Consider the following 19,072-nt stretch of genomic DNA (forward strand, 5'->3'; position numbering starts at 1 on the left):
AGAATATAGAACATTTGCTGATGTAGGCAAAGAAATAGCAGATGGAGTTTAACCCGGCTAGATGTGAAGTGTTGCACCTTGGGAGGTCAAATATAAAGAAACCTCCAAATGCAAGACCCTTAAAAGTTTTGATGAACAGAGGCATCTTGATATCCAAGTTCATAGCTTCCTTAAAGTGGCTACAGAGGTTGATAGGTAGTTAAGAAGGAATATGGCATGCTTGCATTTATTGGTTGCAGATCTGAGTTCAAGAGTTGAGATGTCATATTGCAGCTTTATAAAACTCTAGTTATGCTGCATCTGTAGTATTGGACACAGTTCTGATTGCCCCATTATAGAAAGGATAGTTCAAGATGAGGTACTAAATTGAGTTAGACATTGGCTTTTTGGAAGAAGCCAGAGTGGTAGTAGGGTTGTCTCAGGATGTTACTAAGAAAGTGGATGAAGGCAAAGCAGTGGATCTTGTGTACACATACCAGGCATTTGACAAGGTTCTGTATGGGAGGCTGGTCAAGAAGGTTCAAATTTAATACAAGTGCTAACACAAGTAGTGGATGCGGCATCAATATAAACATTTAAGACAAATTTAGATGAGTATATGGATGGGGGGTATGGAGGACTATGGTCCCTAAACAGGTCCATTGGAGGAGGCAGATTAAATGGTTTGGCATAGACTGGATGGGCTGAAAGGCCTATTTGTGCATTGTAATTTTCTATCCGCATATGCAATTTTGGCTTTGGAGAGGATGCAGAAGAGATTTAACAGGATGCTGCCTGGATTAGAGGGCATGAGCTATAACGAAAGGATGGGCAAACTTGGGTTAGGACATAAGACATAGCAGCAGAATTCGGCTATTCATTCAATGGAGTCTGCTCCACTCTTTCATTATGACTGATTTATTATTCTTCTTAATCCTATTCTTATGCCTTTTCCCTGTAACCTTTAATGCCCTGACTAATCAAGGACCTGTTAACCTCTACTTTAAATATATTCAGTAACTTAGCCTCCACAGCCATCTGTGGCAATGAATTCCACAGATTCATTATCCTGTAGCTAAAGAAATTCTTCCTGTTCTCCATTCCAAATGGTCACCTCTGTATTCTGAGGCTGTGCCCTGTGGTCCTAGGCTCACTCTCTATAGGAAACATCCTCCCCTCATTTACTCATCCAGGCCTTTCAATATTTGATGGGTTTCAGTGAAATCTTCTAAACTCCAGTGAGTATAGGCCTTCAAATGTTAACACTTTCATCACTAGAATCATTCTCATGAAGCCCTTGGGTTCTCCGATTGTTTTCTCTAGAGCAGCAGAGGCTGAGGGGAGATCTGATAGAGGTTTATAAGATTGCAAGAGGAATTGGTAGAGTAGACAGTTTCTTTTTCCCAGGGTTGAAATATGGCATATCAGAGGATATGCATTAACTGAGAAGGAATAAGTTCAAAGGAGATGTGCAGGGTAAGTTTTTTTTTAACACGGCAAATGGACGGTGCCTGGAATGTGCTGCCAGGAGTGATAGTATAGGCAGATTGATAGAGACATTCAAGTAGCATGAATGTACAGGAAATGGAAGAGTGCAGATATTGTATAGGCAGAAGTGGTTTGTTTAACTGTGCACTTATTTACTGATTTAGTTTAGCAAATCATGGGCTGAAGGGCTTTGTCCTGTGTTATATTGATGTATGTAAACAATCCCCCACAACCCCCACCCCATACCTCCAGCATCTTAACAATCATTGGCTCATTAGTGAGTTATTTATCTGCCAAACATCACTGTCAGTATTCCCTCTTTTTGCTTAACATTAACTTTAGATCCAGTGGACTGTCCATTAAGCAACACTGGTTGCCAACACAACAAAAGGCAGGTTTCCAGTTTAAGCCTTGCTGTACCACAAGCAGCTCAGTGTGCAAAGAGATTGCTAAGGATGATGAAGGTGGAGTGTTGTCAATGCACAGCAGCTCAAAGCCAAGAAGAAATGTTGTAGGGGTGGTGGGGGGGGGGGAAACCATCAACTAAAACAATCCAAGATCCTCGTTGCAAATGAGAGAACAAACACTCCTATTCAGGGCAGGCTGGTGGAAGCAATAATGCATTACCAAAAAGGAGGGAGAAACATATGAATGAATAGGTAGTCACAAAAAAACAATAAACTAAATATATCCTGGTTGGAAAGATCCCTTGTTTGTTATCAGCTAATGAGGGCTTTACTGTTTGTAACTCTAGAAAAAGAGGAAGAGGTGATTTACTATGATGCTTGTGAAGACCCTGAGCAGCTTCAGGCCAATGAGGGGATGGGCCTGGTACATGACAGTCGATCAGTAGATCTTAACAAGTTGATGCGTAAAGCTCATCAGCTGGAGACTAAACGCGGTGCTATTGGCTCACGGCGATCCTACCTGAGGAATAAGCGGGTAATTTCTGAAACATTCCACCGAAGTGATTGGTTTCTCTCTTGCAGTTTTTGATGTGAAAAATCTGAATGCCAATGTTTTCTCCTGTGTGCCTTTAGTTTAGCAGATTGCTCTTGGTTTTGTAAATGCAACATGAACAAACCGTGTGAAATGTTTCAGGCTTTAGTAAATGAGTGGTTTGTGCTGGTACTCTGGTTTGGGCAGGTCAGAGGTGCTCTCTGATTGTTTTCCTTGTGGTGTTGGGGTAGAGGAGGTTTTGCCTTCCAGGTGAGGCAAATCTGGAGTTATCTGTTGTATCCTATGCTCCTGGTGTAAAATTAGAGGACCACCTTGTCGAGCACCTTCACTCCATCCACTAAAAGTGAGACTTCCCGGTGGCCAACCATTTTAATTCTTATTCCCATTCCAACATGTCAGTCCATGGCCACCTGTTTTGTCATGATGTGGCCACTCTCAGGGTGGAGGTGCAACACCCAATATGTCATGAGCATTGACTTCTCATGGTAAATTCTTTTTCCCCTCTCTCTTCCCTTTTCTATTCCCCACTCTGGCCTCTTACCCCTTCTCGCCTGCCAGTCACCTCCTCCTGGTACCCCTCCTTCCCTTTTTCCCCATAGTCTACTCTCTCCTGTCAGGATCCTTCTTCTCCTGCTCTTTACCTTTCCACTCGAGGGGCTTCACCTATCACCTTTGAGCTCTCCTCCTTCTCCTCCACCATCTTTTTTATTCTGGTGATTTCCCTTCCTTTCCAGTCCTGACAATGGGTCTTGACCTGAAATGTCAACTGTTTATTAATTTCCATAAATGCTGCCTCTCCTACCCAGTTCCTCCAGCATCTTGTGTGTGTTACCCTTTGGCCCACAATGTTGTGCCGAACATCATTGTAGGCCATCAATGAGGCCATCAAACATCATGGTTTTGCCCCATTGGTTTTATCCAGTTTTGGAGCAGAATATTATTTTCACTGTTGGGAAGTGCTGAAAGCTCTCATGCACAGAACTATGTTGGTCATCGAACATCGAACCAGTGTTAGTGTCTGCCCATTAACCAGTCATTAGGCAGTTCAGCTGACTACCAGAGAAAGATCTACAATGATGTTCAGCACAACATTGTGGGCCAAAGGGCCTGTATTATGCTGTAGGTTTTCTATGTTTCTATGTGATGCTTAGGAAAATGGGTGTAAACAGATAGTGACATAAAAATTAGTGCCAATTCTTTGGGATGGTGTCAAGTGATGTTTGACAGCTGCTAGCCAGAGGTTTCTTTCCATAATTTACACACTTATCTACCTCTTAACAGGACTGTGCACGTATAGATACTTTCACCATTCGCCTGAGTGGGTATTGTTGTAAGGGTGGCACCTTAACAGTTCAAGTTTATATGGCATGTTAGTTATAGTGATTTACACAAGACGGATCAACCTGTGTGGTATATCACAGGGATATTTTCATAAACCTGTTTCACTTATGGGGATTTCTGCTGAATCTGTTGATCCAGACTCTGGCCAGTAGGATCAGGAGCCCCACTCAATTAATAATCACTTTCTGCTATTTCGAACCTAACTGCATTTTCTCTTTCCCAGGATCAGTGTAAGGAAATTCAAAAGTCAAAGCAGCAACAGTTACAAGAAGCAGAAGTTCATTTACGACAGCACCACAGTATTCAGCTAGTAAGTATTTGCCATTTATGGTTCAGTTTGTGTCCACCGTGGTATTGTTCATTAATACACTTTATCATATTGTGTTTACACAGAAACGTGACCAGCAAAAGGAAGAAAAGAAACGGAAGAGGGAATGGGTAAACATGGAGAGGCAAAAGACTTTGCAAAGGCTGCGTAGCTTTAAGGAGGTAGTGATCGACTCCTGTTTCTTAATCCCAGTTTTCAGAATTGGTAGATTCGATACTAAATTCTTCTCCCAATTTGGGTGTGGAATGGTTTTAATGGTACTGGCTCCCAATTCTCTCTGCATTTTTGCAAGTAGAGAACCAGCTGATCTCTGGAAACCCAACTGGAGGTTTTGGCCAGATTCCATTTGGCTGGACAAACGTTTGGTCTGTCAGATTAGAGCGAGGGGTAAGAATAAACAGAATCATTGAGAAATGCAGTTTAAAATGGGTCATTTGTGTAGGTCCTGTCCATGCTAACTGTGTTTCCATGTCTGCGTTAATCCTTTTTGCCTGTTCTAGGTGTGTCTCCTTTTCTTCTGTTCCTATACAAGTAACTGTTAAAATGCACTTCTGGCATTATAACTGCATCCTCCTCCATTGGTACTTGTTCACACCTACATTTTGTAGAATAACTTCTCCCTCAGATCTCCTTTAAATTTCTCCTCTTTCACCTTCAACTGCAGTTACAGATTCCTCTGTGCTAGGGAAAAACGATTCTGACTATTTACCTATGATCTCAAACTCATGAACATTTAAAAGGTCACTCATCAAACTTACACATTCCATTGAGAATTATCCCAGCCTATCGAATTGAAACAACCCTCCGTTAAAGATTGCATCAGGGTCAGGGTTGCATCTTAGTGAATCTCTTCTGCACTCTTTCACTATCACAACCTTCCTGTAGTGTGGTGACTGTTTGCAGTACTCCAAATGCTGCCTAACCAAACTTGACATGACATCACCAACATGATATCCCAACTCTTGTATTTTATGCCTTGGCATTTCAAGGCAAGTATACCCAATAGCTTCAATGCCCTATCCACCTATGTTGCCACTTTCAGGGAGCTATGGAGGTCTGTCCCAAGGTGTCTCTGTACCATATCACTCCTAAGGTTCAGGATTTCCAGTACACAAGTATAAAGGAGATCAACATAATTGTTACTCTGGATCTGATGTAGCACAAAAATACAAAATATCATAAAGAACACAATAAATATAAATACATTAATTGTATGTCCATAAAGTGGTGCTAGGCACAGGAGTATCTGTGTAAAGTGACTCTAACAAGAAGTGATAAAGTAGTGGTTGGGGATGTGGAGCAGTGAGTTAGTGGTTGGAGGTGTTGATCAAGCTTACTGATTGGGGAAAGGGACAGTTTTTGAGTCTAGGTGGTCCTAGTGTGTATGCTACGTAGCCCTTTCCCTGATGGAACACCTCATGAGCAGGGCAGATGGGTAATTTGGGGATAGAGTTGACAGTTGGAATTTAATCCAGAGAAATATGTGGATATGCTCTTTGGGGTGTTAAATTTAGCCAGGACATACAGAGCAAATGGGGACCTTAGGCACACATTTGGATTATTTAGTAGCAACAATTGTATATTTGTTTTTTTTTAATAAAGAAGTCTTCTATTGTAGAAATCATCGGGGAAGATTGCATTTAAACCTCGTCGTCAAGCTCGCAGAATGCAGAAGCAAGCTGCCACGTCACCTCATGCTGGACAACCAATGTCCATCATAGATAATTCCATTAGTAAAAAACAGCCCAGACCCTCTAAGGCTTCCGGAAATATTTCAGTACAAATCTTCTTGCCAGCTGCTACTCCAATATCTCCAGGACAGATGGAAACGAGTGAGATCTCTTCAGATCCCCCTCCTCCACCCCCTCCGCCTCCTCTCCCTCCACCCCCCCTTCCACCAGCTCTGCTGAGCAGCAAGAGTTCATCAAAGGGAGATCAGGAGCAGCCCCTCATCTTCACCACTGAGAATTCAGCAAGGAAATCCCTACAAGAAAATATAGGTAGGGAGCAATGATCTGATACTGTGCAAAATAATGTAATATATTTTATCAGATATGTTTAAAACCCATTCTTTAACTTGGTACTTGGATTCACACAGTGACTTGGTAGTTTGGATTCAGAATTGCTTTGCCTGTAGAAGACAGTGAGTACTGGTGGAAGGAATGGCATCATTCCTGCTGCAGATCTGTGACCAGTGATATTCTGCAGGCATTAGTGCTGGGGCCTCTGTTAGTGGTATATAAATGATATGGATGAAAGTGTAGATGGGTGGGTTAGAACATTTGGAAATAACAAAAAGATCGGAACTGTGGACTCTGTAGAGTCCACGGCAAAATGTAGATAAGTTACCGATCTGGGCAGAAAAATGGTAGACAGTGCTTAATCCAAACAAGTTTTGTTGCAGTTTTGGAGGTCAAATGCAAGGGAAGGGATGCAGTTAATGGCAGGAAACTTAACAGCATTGATGTATGGAGAGATCAAGTCCATAGCATGCTGAAAATGGCCAAGCAAGTAGATGGGGTGATAAAGTTAATATGCGGCATTCTTGCCTCCATTGGTTAGGACACTGAGTATAACAGCCAGAAAGCCATGTTGAAGCTATATAAAGCTGCGCTTTGCTTAGGCCACGCTTGGGAGTATTCTGTGCAATTTTGGTTATCCCTTTATAGGAAGGATATGGAGGGGTAGAGGGTGTTTACCAAGATGCTGCCTTATTTAATGGGTATAAGCTATAAGGAGAATTTGGGCAAACTTGGGTTGTTTTCCCTGGAGCATTTGAGTTTGAGGGAAGACCTGATGGAAGTTAATAACAAAAATTATGAGAAGCATAGATAGGGTCAACAGTTGGAATCTTTTCTCAGGGTAAAAATGCCAAGTGTTAAAGAACATTCATTTAAGGTGAGGGGGAAAGTTCAAAGGAGATGTGCAGTCAAATCTTTTATAGAGTTGGTGTCTGAAATGAGCTGCTAAGGGTGCTGGTGAAAACAGATATGATGGTGTTGAAGAGACTGTTGGATGATAGAGATATGAAAATGCAGGGAATGGACAGGTATGGATTGTATCCAGGCTGAAGAGATTTAGTTCATGTTCACAGACATTGTGGGCTGAAGAGCCTGATTCTGTGCTGTATACTTCTATATGTAGTAATATGTACCTGACTGTATCTCAACCCATTGCCTTCCAGGAACAATGGATGATGTGCTGGCTTCATTGAAGCGTGGTGAAGTATTGCTTAGGAAGGTTGATCGAACTAAGGTGCAGTATGCAGAGAAGCCTCAGGGTCTGCGAGAAAGCTTGTTAGCCGAGATTCGACGAGGCGTCCCACTAAGAAAGGTGGAGCAAACCCTTGATGGAAAGCCAAGCCCTGACCCAGCCTCGGACAGTGACCCAGTCACTCAGTTGGAACGCAGCATTAAAGCAGCTATGAAACGGATGAAAAAAGTGTCTTCTGACTCTGATGATGATGATGATAATGAAGATGGAGAGTGGGATGGCTGACATACCACTGCGTTCCAGTACTTGCACTGTGCCATCTGCAAATTGAGTTTTACACTGTCTGAATTAACTGACAGAATAATGCAGTTACTGCAGAGTTGAATGGAGATTTAGCAGATTACATGCCCAGCCAGTGTTTGAGCTGAAGGATCCTATCTGTGTACTGCTTTGCCACAAAATCTCAGTATATGTATCGTACCAACTGTCAATACCAATGTACATTCAATGCAAGGCCACAGTCAGTGGGCAGTTCAGACTGTTCTTGCATAAAAATAATTTGAATTAAGTGCCTTTAAATTAGAAGATTTTACCCTTACTGACTATGCACAATAGAAGAGATGGGCTTGCCTGTGTGCATGCGCAAGCACAGGCTTGTCTGTGTATGTGTATGCACCTCTTAAAACTTTTTAATATTTTGCACAGACTTATCAATGCATCAATGACTCCATGTATTGTTTCCCTTATTTCCCATTCACTTTCTGTTGAGCTGTCTTGGTTTTATTTTAGAGATAGTCCCTGTTGCACTTAAGAAAATACTATTTTTACAGAAAATGTCCTGTGAATTGATTACTGTGCCAGCAGTATTCCTCATTATACTTCCTTCCATCTGTTTCATTATCAGATCCAGGGGAACTCCAGTGGAGAAGTGTGGTCGAGGGAGAAAGGCCATGACTACATTAAGTAGTTTATAGGCTTGCGACACTGTGTGCCTCCCCTATCTTTGATGTTCCGTGATATTCCGGAAACATTGGAGAATGATTGTCACTTAGTATTAAGAGCCAGCATAGGAAAAGAACAAAGTCTTGGGTTTTACATTCTGAGGAAAATCACTTGTGTAGGAAACAGGATCCTGAAAACAGCAGTGTGCTAATGCCTGGCTCAACAGTGTAGTTCTGTGGTTGGTCATCAGTGAGATCCCCTGCTCTTGGGATAATCCCAAGAGATGGGGTAGTCTGTGTTCAGCTGAAGTAAGGTATGTCCAGGGTTTAATGTTGGTGAGGGAGCACACCCATCACTTGGATGCATCCATTTGAGCCAAGGCTGTAAGACACTAAGGAGTGATAAGGTGACACAGGTTTGAACATGTTAAACTTTACAGGGCGTTGGCCAAGTGCAGGGTAGTGGAGCAGCAGGATTTCAGAACTGCTCAAGTTTCAGCTAGAAAATATTCACCTGCAGGAAGTGATTGCTCACTTACTAGGACTGACCACTGTATGTTAGCTTCAGCAAGGTGTTGCATCTTAGGATAGAGAATTGACTCCTGCTGACATTTGAGGCAGTCTATGAAGTCCAGGATGCTTACAGACGATGAGCTGTTAACCTTTTACTTGCAGAGGTTATCATTCTGCTCCAGGTTTAATGAGAACTGGAGCAGCTATGGCTCTCTGCAGTTTAATGAGAATTCTCCCAAGCAGACACAACCAGATGACTGTACTTAATTGTAATGCCTTTCATAGGCAAGTCTGTACCATTTGAACCTGTGAAAAACGGTTACCCAGAGGAATTAAAAAGGCAACAATTTACCTGAGTTGAAAAAACTGCAATAGTTGAGGGAGAATTGGTTAATATTGCATTATGCTTTTTACCTCCCAGGGCACTGGCATAGTGAAATGAAAATAAACCGTTGAAGTTCCAGTTTAAAGTACTTTCTTTTCAGAATTGCTTTTGAAAATATTCATATTTATAATTGTACTTTGCATAAATCAATGAATGAAAATTATAGCTATTTTTAATAATATTGTTTTTCCTAAGTGTGATTACAGAGCACTCTGTTCACATTCTTTTCCAAGAATTCTCTTCATTATGCATTTGTTTTCATTCTGTGAGGTCTTACTGTATAAACGCATTCTGCAGATACTGGAAATCCAGAGCAACACACACCCTGTGTCATCAGATGAAGGGTCAAGATCTGAAATATAAACTGTTTATTCCTCCCCATAGATACTGCCTGACCTGAGTTCCTCCAGCATTTTGAGAGTATTTATTTCCTTTTCTAAAGCGTGCCTGCCATGGAGTAGCAATTACTCATGGAAGCCACTAATTTCTGTTTGTGTGTTAGGTGTTCTTTCTGTCTCATCAGAAGTCAATGCAGTTACTAGTGTTTTTTTTTATTTTTTAAACACTTCCAGGGGATATATAAAATGAGCAACTGAGATGTCCCAGTATAACTGAAACTCTGACTTCCTGATGGAGCAGAATGTGATTTCTGCTCTGTTCTTGTGCCAGCTGAGGGAATAACTGGTTTAAGTTGCTAAGTCCGCAGCTATGGTGAGATCCTATTGTTGCAGCTTTTGAACAAAATGCTGCTTGTATCAGTGAATTGCTAAATTGTTGTGATCTAAAATAATTGGGAAAAGACGAGATAAAATGAAAGGTTTTTATGCAGTTGTGTGCAGGAACCATGGACTGGAAAGCAGAGAAAGCAGCATAAATTGTGATTTCAGAACAGAGCTGCACATAGAATCATCATTTTGAAGAGGATGGGGGAGAGGAGTAGGGAGTGGGACTAGTGGGAGAGTACTACTACAGATATGATCGGGAAAATGGTCTCCAGCAACACATAATGACGCTTGTATTGCAACAAAAGGTGGCTGTTCCACTCATTAGATGCCTTTTCTGCTCAGCCTGTATTTGCCCTGAATCTCACTCGACCTCCATAAAACACTAGCAATGAGGCAGCACCCAGTAGTTTTAACATTGCCTTAAACAATCAGCTTAAGTTTAAACAATAGCCCCATTCATGGAATCCATGCCAGACGTTCCTTCTGACCTTCATCTTCTTTAATCATGGACATCACAATTAATCACTCACGAATCATCTCTATACTTAAGGACAAAAGAAACCTGGTTAAAGAGGACCTCTCTATTCCTTCGACCCTGAAATTGCAGGTTGGTCTAATCCAAGCTTTAGTCACCAGTGTGCAGTTTACTAACTGAATTGCTGGCCAGTCTAATCCAAGCTTTGGTCACTAGTGTACAATACCAACTGAAACTTAAGCAGAGTATAAAACCCAATTTCCTCAGTCTGGAAGCTTTATGCAGGGAGGGAAGAAATATGAACTACTTGACCGTGTTTCTGCTTCAAAACTCCCAAATTGGACAAAGCTTCAACTTGGACGGTAAGGCAAAATTAAATAAATCTGCTTTTAGATCATGGTCAGAGATGAAATACATTGCTAGCCAATTTATCTTGAGCTCATTGGTGTAGGAATATCTGCAGATTATTAGCTCAAGGAATGGATTCTGAGTGTTGGGAAGCTATTATCACAGAGGGACAGCAGTGGTTTCACAGGTAGGCCCAGGGACTCTGGCTCAATCCTGATCTGTGTGGCATTTGCACATTATTGTGATTGAGCTTGTGGCATGTGCTCCCATTTTTTTCCATACTCTCATAATGGGTTGGTGGCTAATGTCTATGGTACAATACCTCGTAGTCTAGGTAAGAACCTGGGAAGAGGAGAGCTGTTGATGGTCATTTATTTAGAGGTAAGCACAATAATAGGCCCATCTGACCCAATAAGCTTGCACCACCCAGTTACACCTACATGACCAATTACTAACCCATATGTCTGTGTAATGTGAGAGGAAACCCACAGGGAGAATACAAATTCCTTGCAGGCAATGGTGGAATTAAACCTGGTTTGCTGGCCCTAATAGTGTTACACTAACCACTATGCTACCATGTGTCATGACACACATGGTGTAATGTGAGAAGGAATTACTTCCAGAGGTTATAGGGAAAGAATATGAGAATGATGGAATTGTCTTTCAGAGAATGATGCTTCTCTGGTGTGGGTATGATCTGATAAATTTGCAGGCTGACTGTTCCCTGGATCATATGTGCAAGTATTGGGCACCCTGCAACTGGGAGCAAAAAGGTCCTGGGCCAGTGAACAGCATTGGACACTGCAGGAGCAAAGTCACCTCAGTGAAGAGAGTTCACAACTTTCTTGGTGAGCAATTGTTATAAGGGTTTGTGTACACATACTGTAGAACTGGCAGTTCTGCAAAGTGTGTCATGAGGACATTGTCAGATTACACATGGTTGAGAAGCATAAAAGTCGATTACTGATACTGATCAGTTGGTAAAATGAACAGAATAATGCAAATAGAAATTCTGTGAGTGCAAGATGGTAACTTTCTGAGGGTTAATGCTACTAGGACATGGATAAGAAATGAAGGAAGCATTGAGAAACAAAGGGGCCTTGGGTTCTTAAGGATACCTGAAAATGGCACCACAGGTAGAGTGGTGACGAAGACAATGGGAGATTGTGTTGTTCTTATTTCCTCAGCAATAGAAAAGCAGGGAAGTTACAGTTTTATAAAATATCATGGTACTTTCTACATTTCTGGCCACCAGATTATAAGAAAGCTGTCATTGCGTGGAGACTGCAGCAGTGATTCATCAGGATGTTATCTATAGTTATGTGGAGAGGCTGGGTTTTCCCTGCACTGCAGGAGGCTGATGAAAGGATCTGCTTATATAAAACAGGACAGGCCTGTTTAAGGTTGGGTTCATCTCAACAGGTGTGGAGCCAATGTCCTCCCAAGGAGGTTCATTAGTAGTTGGGAGTGTTTAAAGTAAATTGGGAGAGGGAAGGTTATGATCATTGGGAGGGGGTGGAATAAGATCCATAATGATCTCAATGGGGATTGCAAAGGGTAATGAGAGAAGGGAATTGTGAAATATGCAGGAATGTGATCAATAGACCAAGTGTCAGTGAAGAATTAGGAGCTGTGATGAAAGGAATATACCAAAAGACTAGTTAGCCTAATGTATTTAGTAGGAAGATCTTGAAACATTAGTGAAGATGTATACATAGGATTGAGCAGAATTGACATGAATTATGAAAAAGAAATTATATTTACAAAATGGTGGTTTTTGAGGCTGTGACTGGTGTAATAGATGAGTGATAACAATGGATGTATAGAGTCACACACTTTGCTACAGTACGTAAAGCCCTGGTAAGGCTGTGTGTGCAATATAGCAAATGGGTCCAGTCTCCCTGTCTACTTGTGATAGATGAACTGGAGCAAAGTTGTGGGGTGAGGATAGTGGTATTTGGTGTATGAAGGGAGACTAGACAAAGTGGGGCCCACAATCCTGGGTCTAGAAGAAATCCCTTCATCCAGAAGGTGGTGAATCTTTGTGAACTAGCTGCCCAAGAGGGCTGTGCATGTTCTTTCACAGAGCAAATAGTGAACAGAGATTGATAAATTTTTAGATACCAAGGAGATTGAGATGATATGGAGTTAATGTTGCTGGGAGCTGGGGAATGTGATGACGGCAGAGATTAATCTGAGAGTAAGGTGGGGGGAGTGAAAATAGACTATAGTTTGTATATGGAGGCCAGCTGTGTCCATACTCAGTGAGGCAGGAAGCTAAGGAGCCTGGGGTGTTTCAGGAAGGCTGAATGACAAGGGTGTTGTGAGACATGTTAGATGGTTTGATCTCAGGTAAGAGCCAGATCAGCAACAGCCCCAGTGAGTGGTTGGTGGGTCAGCTCTCCAGGGTCCATAGGTTCCAGTTGAGGGACAACGATTAGAGGGTTGCACCCAGTGAAATGGAGCCCAATGACAGCTGCCACCTTCCATCCCTTCCCTACTACACACAAAGACCAGGAACCCCACTGTAACCTGCTTGTTCCTGGGCCTGTTGAGTTTGCTATATTATCACTGACAGTGACGTTTCTGGGAGAGTGGGTGGTGACCGGAATCAGAAGTTGAGAGAATGCTTTAATGTCAGTGCCAGAGATTCTCCACAGGAAACTTAAAAGCAATGCTGGAAATGTTAGTTATAGCAACACATTTTCCAGGATCTGCAACATTTATCTTAAAGTACAACTATTTGAAACAGTTCCTTTCTCTACTGTGCAATCAGGATGGGGTATTGTAGGGTTTATCAGCCAGGGCATGATCTGTTTGGACACTCAGAATCTTCCCACTTCCCTGTTGAGACCAAAATTGTAGACATCAAATCAATATCCATTCCCATATCTGAGGGAGTCTTGCAGGTAGATTAACAAATAAAAATGAACCGCAGACTTATCAGATAGATGCAGTCATTAAAGGGTTAGTTGTAGTTGGTTCTCATGATCTTTGTACTGCACTTTTCTGTGCCCTGTGCATGGATACAAGGTTCTGTCATGCCACATGCTGCTCCAGGGTAGATGATTTTACTCCAGGGTTCCTCCGGAGATGGGAAACATGTCTAATTTTGCAGGATGCCTTATCACTTCTATCTCCTGGTAATCCATGACAGAGCTCAGAATAGTAAATTTGTTTCAGGAGTTTGGTGTTGGCCATGCCAATGATAGCCTGTCCAACTGATTCAAGTTAAGGCATCAACGTTGAGCTGGGAGGACACTGATATTTGATTATCCATCCACTGAAGGTGAGATGCACCATTGCGATAAAAAGATGGTGCTGTCACAGCCTGGCTTGGAACTCATCTGTATTTGGGATTAACTGTTGTGGATCTATTGGTTAATTATGGATTGTACATCACTGCAAGGTGCAGGTGAATGTCACAGAAGCAGAAAACGGCTCTATAGTCCCACTGGGCTGACAGCCAGAGGCTATTGTAAGGTTGCCAGTCGTGTAGTAGCTGATACTACACATTGAAGATCTTGTCCATTGTTCCTCTTGAATCCACACTCATTCAAGGATCTGCTCTTCAGCCCGAGAAATGGTTAAGAAAGTTTTATCATTGATGTTTCCTCCCTGACAGAAGGGAAACACCTCTGTAATGTCTGAGATTCCCTAGCAAGTCATCCCCTGAACAGATAGTCTGCCAAACAGAAGTAGAGTGTTTCGCAATCTTCAAGCACAGTCCCCACTGAGAGAGCAGTTACAGCTGAGAGGCTGCCACTGGTCAGTGGCTGGAGATGTGATCATGAGGAAGCAGGGCCATGAGAGAGAAAGTTCAATGACTACAGAGTGAACAGGATCTGGTGTGGATCCACATGAGGGAGGGCAGGAAGCACTGGCCCTGCCAGTCTGTGTGAGGCCTCAGCAGGGACAAAGGATTGCTTGATTCAAAACTCAACATTACAGGAGTGTGAAATAACTGGTTCAATATCCAGTGAGAGGCTAAGGCAGCTGACAGTCACTGGGAATTACCCAGGCCTCCCTGCAAATGAACAGGTTTAGACCACCAGGTATCCCACATGGTTAAGATTATAAATGAGGATCAGTCATTCACTCCCTCCACAAAGAATTAGTTCATATTTCACCAAACATGTATAATTTGGTCATTTAATAACCTGGAATTTATAAAACAGCTGGTTTTAGTAACAATGACACAAAACTCTCAGACCATCTACAATGGTTCATTAGTATTCATCAGGGTGGAACTAGTGACTGCAGATGCACTCCGGTGGTGGTGGTGGGGGGGCGGGGGGCGGTGTTGAGACTGAAGACTTATTGTGTGTGTGGAGAGGGTGAGACTGCAGATCCACCGGTTAAGGGGATCTGTGACTGGCTGCCCCTTAACTGTATTTGAATGCAGCCATTCCCATCTCCTGGCTCTCCCCTTGTCAATTGTCCATACCCAGTTTAGCTAATCCCTGTCGAAATCCATGGAGCTCATCCAGTTTCCCATCAAGGATCCCAAGGAAGGTGGTGAGATCCTTCAGCAAGTTTTCATACTTCTGCCGGCTTTCCTCCACGTTACACTTCAGTGTCTTCGACCTGCTTTCCAACTCGACGTTGGAGTTCTCTGCACCCTGTGTTCAGAAGACAGTGTAAGCAATGGGAAGACCCACATAGACATAGAACAGGCTAAGGCCCTATAGCCCATAACGCCAGGGCTGAGTATGCCCCATTACAGGGACTATAGGTTTGACATGGCCTGCAAGCAGAGGTCATGCCCATAGTCATCCAGCATAGAGCAGCCCATCCAGACCACAGTCCATTCTGAGCAAAAGTAATTTTCACATTCATCCCCTGTTTTGCATTGCTAACATTTCCATTAACTCCCCCCATATTCTACCAGCCACTTACCCACTAGGGGCAAATTAACTAACCAAACCCCTTTTTTTAAACCCACATGGTCACTGGGGTATATGCAAACTGCACACACAGTTGCCAAGGTCAGGGATTGAACTGGGTCTTTGGTGCAGTGAGGCAAGGACTCTACCCACTGCAACTTGTGCTAGCCTGAGGCCAGGGCTGCACCCCCTGCACAGTGGGTTTGGTCTGTACAGAAGGGATGTAATATTCTGAGTACCATCTTCATCAACTGAAGCCACCATGGGGAGTTCTTGGGGAAGCTGTGGCAAAAGGGTGGAGAATATGAGAGAGTATACGGAGTAAAAGCAATATGGAGAGAAAAAATCAGGTATGAGCTCAGTCTAGCCAGGAATATAAAAGGGGATAGCAAAAGCTTTTTTAGCTATGTGAATAGAAAGAAGATAGTTAAGAACAATGTTGGCCCCTTGAAGAATGAATTGGGAGAAATTGTTATGGGAAACAGGGAAATGGCAACAGAATTTAATGTGTACTTTAGATCTGTCTTAACCAGGGAGGACACAAGCAATCTCCCAGATGTATGGATGGGCCAGGGTCATAAGATATCAGAGGAATTGAGACAGATTGACATTAGGAAAGAAACTGTGATGAGTAGACTGGTAGGACTGAAGGCTAATAAATCCCCGGGTCCAGATGGTCTGCATCCGAGGGTTCTAAAAGAGGTAGCTCAGGAAATTGCGGATGCATTGGTAATCATTTTCCAATGTTCCTTAGATTCAGGATCAGTTCCTGAGGATTGGAGAGTGGCTAATGTTGTCCCACTTTTCAAGAAGGGAGGGAAGGAGAAAACGGAGAACTATCGCCCTGTTAGCCTAACATCAGTCGTGGGGAAGATGCTTGAGTTCATTATTAAGGACGAAATAGTGGCACATCTTGATGGCAGTAATAGAATTAGGCCGAGCCAGCATGGATTTACCAAGGGCAAATCATGCTTGACTAATCTGTTGGAGTTTTTGAGGGTGTAACAGGGATGTTAGATGAGGGTAAGCCAGTGGATGTTGTGTACCTAGATTTTCAGAAGGCATTCGATAAGGTGCCACATAGGAGATTGGTGAGTAAAATCAGAGCTCATGGCATTGGGGGCAGGGTTTCAACATGGTTAGAAAACTGGTTGGCAGATAGAAAGCAAAGGGTAGCAGTGAATGAGTGTTTCTCGGACTGGCTGGAGGTGACTAGTGGGGTACCACAGGGCTCTGTATTGGGACCACAGCTCTTTACGATTTATGTCAACGATTTAGATGAGGGCATTGAAAACTATATCAGCAAGTTTGCTGACGATACTAAACTGGGTGGCAGTGTGACATGCGAAAAGGACGTTAGGAGAATACAGGGAGCCTTGGTCTGTGGGAATCAGGCTGGAGACAGCTAAGGAGACCCCTCTCTTCCCACCTCTGCTGTACCTGTAGCTGTTGCTGTAAGCAATTGCACTGTTGCAGGAGCCCTGGGATGACCTGCACATCTTCTCTCAGCTTCTCCAGCTCCTGTCAGGGAGGAAAGAACAGTGTTCACCACCTTGGCATTTCTCTGCACAGTAACAGGCCTATGATGCCCACCTGTAGCCTACTCATAGTCATAAAACACTGCAACACAGAAATCTGATCTTTAGCCCATCCATGCAAAACACAATGTGATACTGGAGGAACTCAGCTGGCCAGGCAACATCTATGCGGAAAAAGTAGAATCATTGTTTCAGGCCAAGGCCCTCCAGCAGGACTTTAGCCCATCCAGTCTGTCAAATTATTAATAAGACTATAATATATAGGAAGAGAATTAGGCCATTTCATCATGGCTGATCTTTTTAGCCCCACTCAGTCCCCATCTCCTGCTTTCTCCCCATATCCCTTCATGCCCTGACCAATCAAGAATCTATCAACCTATGTCTTAAATATACATAAAAGATTTTACCTCCACAGTTGCCTGTGGCAACAAATTCTACAGATTCTCTATTCTGTTTAAAAAAAAATTCCTCCATCTCCATTCAAAAAGGTGGCCCCTCTATTCTGAGGCTGTGGTCTTAGAGTCCCCTGTCATGCAAAACATCGTCTTCATGTCCACTCTATCAAGGCCTTTCACCACTCAGTAAATTGCAATGAGGTCACCCCTCATTCTTGTAAATTCCAGTGAACACAGGGCCAGAGCCATCAAACATTCTTCATATGACTAGCCTTTTAATCTTGGTATCATTTTTGTAAACCTCCTTTGATCCCTTTCCAGTTTCAGCACATCCTTTCTAAGGGGCCCAGAACTGCTCACAATACTCCGTGAGACCTCACCAGTGCTTTATAAAGTCTCAACTTTACATCCTTGCTTTTATATTCTAGTCATTTTAACATCACATTTGCCTTCCTCACCACAGACTCAATCTGCAAATTAACCTTTAGGGAATCCTGCTCAAGGACTCCCAAATCCCTTTGCTCCTGGGATGGACATCATCTTGTCCAGATGACTTATCTACCATTAGATCTTTCAGTTTCCCCAGAACCTTCTCTCTAGTAATGGTAACTTCACACACCTCACAGCTGCAGACACCTGGATGCCCCTTCTGCTGTGCTGTCATCCCTGCTAGTGTTCTTTACCAATCAATTCTGGCCAACCTCTCTCACATGCCTCTGTAATTCCCTTTATTCCTGTAATACTGATACATCTGACTTTAGCTTCTCATTCTCAAATTTCAGGGTGAATGTGATCATATTATGATCACTTTCCCTTGAGGGTTCTTTTACCTTAAGCACTCTAATCAATTCTGGATCGTTGCACAATACCCAATCCAGAATTGCAGATGTCCTAGTGGATTCAACCATAAGCTGCTCTTAAAAAACCATCCCATGGGCACTCTACAAATTCCCCCTCCTGGAATCCAGCACCAGTCTGAGTTTCCCGATCTAACTGCATATTGAAATCCCCATGTCTATTGTAACATTGCCCTTTTGGCATGCATTTTCTTTCTCCCATTGTAACTTGTAAACCACATCCTTACTACTGTTCGGGGATCTGTATATAACTCCCAACAGGGTCTTTTGATAATTGCAGTTCCTTAACTATCCACAACAAATCAACACCTTCCAACCCTATGTCAATTCTTTCTAATAATTTACTTTTATTTTTTAACCAACAGAGCCACACGTATCCTTGGATATTAAGCTCCCAGCTATAATCTTCTTTCAGCCATGATTCAGTGTTGCCCACAACATCATACTTGTTGATCAGTAACTGTGCTATAAGTACATCAACCTTATTCTGTATACTATGCACATTCAAATATAACACCTTTAGTCCTGTAATCAACTTTTGTGATTTTGTCCACTTTTTACATCGCAACTCATCCTGTCGACTGTAGTTTTGTCCTATAAATCAGCCTCTCCTTTCTAAGAGTCTCACTATACATGGCCTCTGTTTATAAACCAGCCACCTCATCCTCAGCACTATCATCCTGTTTCCCATCCCCCTGCC

General features: G+C 42.7%; 2 protein-coding genes across 5 annotated transcripts in view; one reads left to right on the forward strand and one right to left on the reverse strand.

The window, feature by feature from the left end:
• Positions 1–9,235, forward strand: part of LOC132382682 (WASP homolog-associated protein with actin, membranes and microtubules) — a 28,020-nt gene extending 18,785 nt beyond the window's left edge. The window contains exons 6-10 of the mRNA XM_059953144.1: positions 2,222–2,409; positions 3,992–4,078; positions 4,162–4,257; positions 5,715–6,096; positions 7,281–9,235. Of these exons, the coding sequence (XP_059809127.1) occupies positions 2,222–2,409; positions 3,992–4,078; positions 4,162–4,257; positions 5,715–6,096; positions 7,281–7,594 (1,067 nt within the window). The 3' untranslated portion in view covers positions 7,595–9,235. The remainder of the gene's footprint in view (positions 1–2,221; positions 2,410–3,991; positions 4,079–4,161; positions 4,258–5,714; positions 6,097–7,280) is intronic.
• Positions 9,236–14,834: 5,599 nt separating this feature from the next.
• Positions 14,835–19,072, reverse strand: part of homer2 (homer scaffold protein 2) — a 39,391-nt gene continuing 35,153 nt past the window's right edge. For all 4 annotated transcript variants that reach the window (XM_059953148.1, XM_059953145.1, XM_059953146.1 and 1 more), the window contains 2 exons: positions 17,023–17,103; positions 14,835–15,318 (listed from right to left, as the gene is read on the reverse strand). In XM_059953148.1, coding sequence (XP_059809131.1) covers positions 15,130–15,318; positions 17,023–17,103 — 270 coding nt within the window. In that variant the 3' untranslated portion in view covers positions 14,835–15,129. The remainder of the gene's footprint in view (positions 15,319–17,022; positions 17,104–19,072) is intronic.

This window comes from Hypanus sabinus, chromosome 28 (assembly GCF_030144855.1).
Source record: "Hypanus sabinus isolate sHypSab1 chromosome 28, sHypSab1.hap1, whole genome shotgun sequence".
Classification (NCBI taxonomy): domain Eukaryota; kingdom Metazoa; phylum Chordata; class Chondrichthyes; order Myliobatiformes; family Dasyatidae; genus Hypanus; species Hypanus sabinus.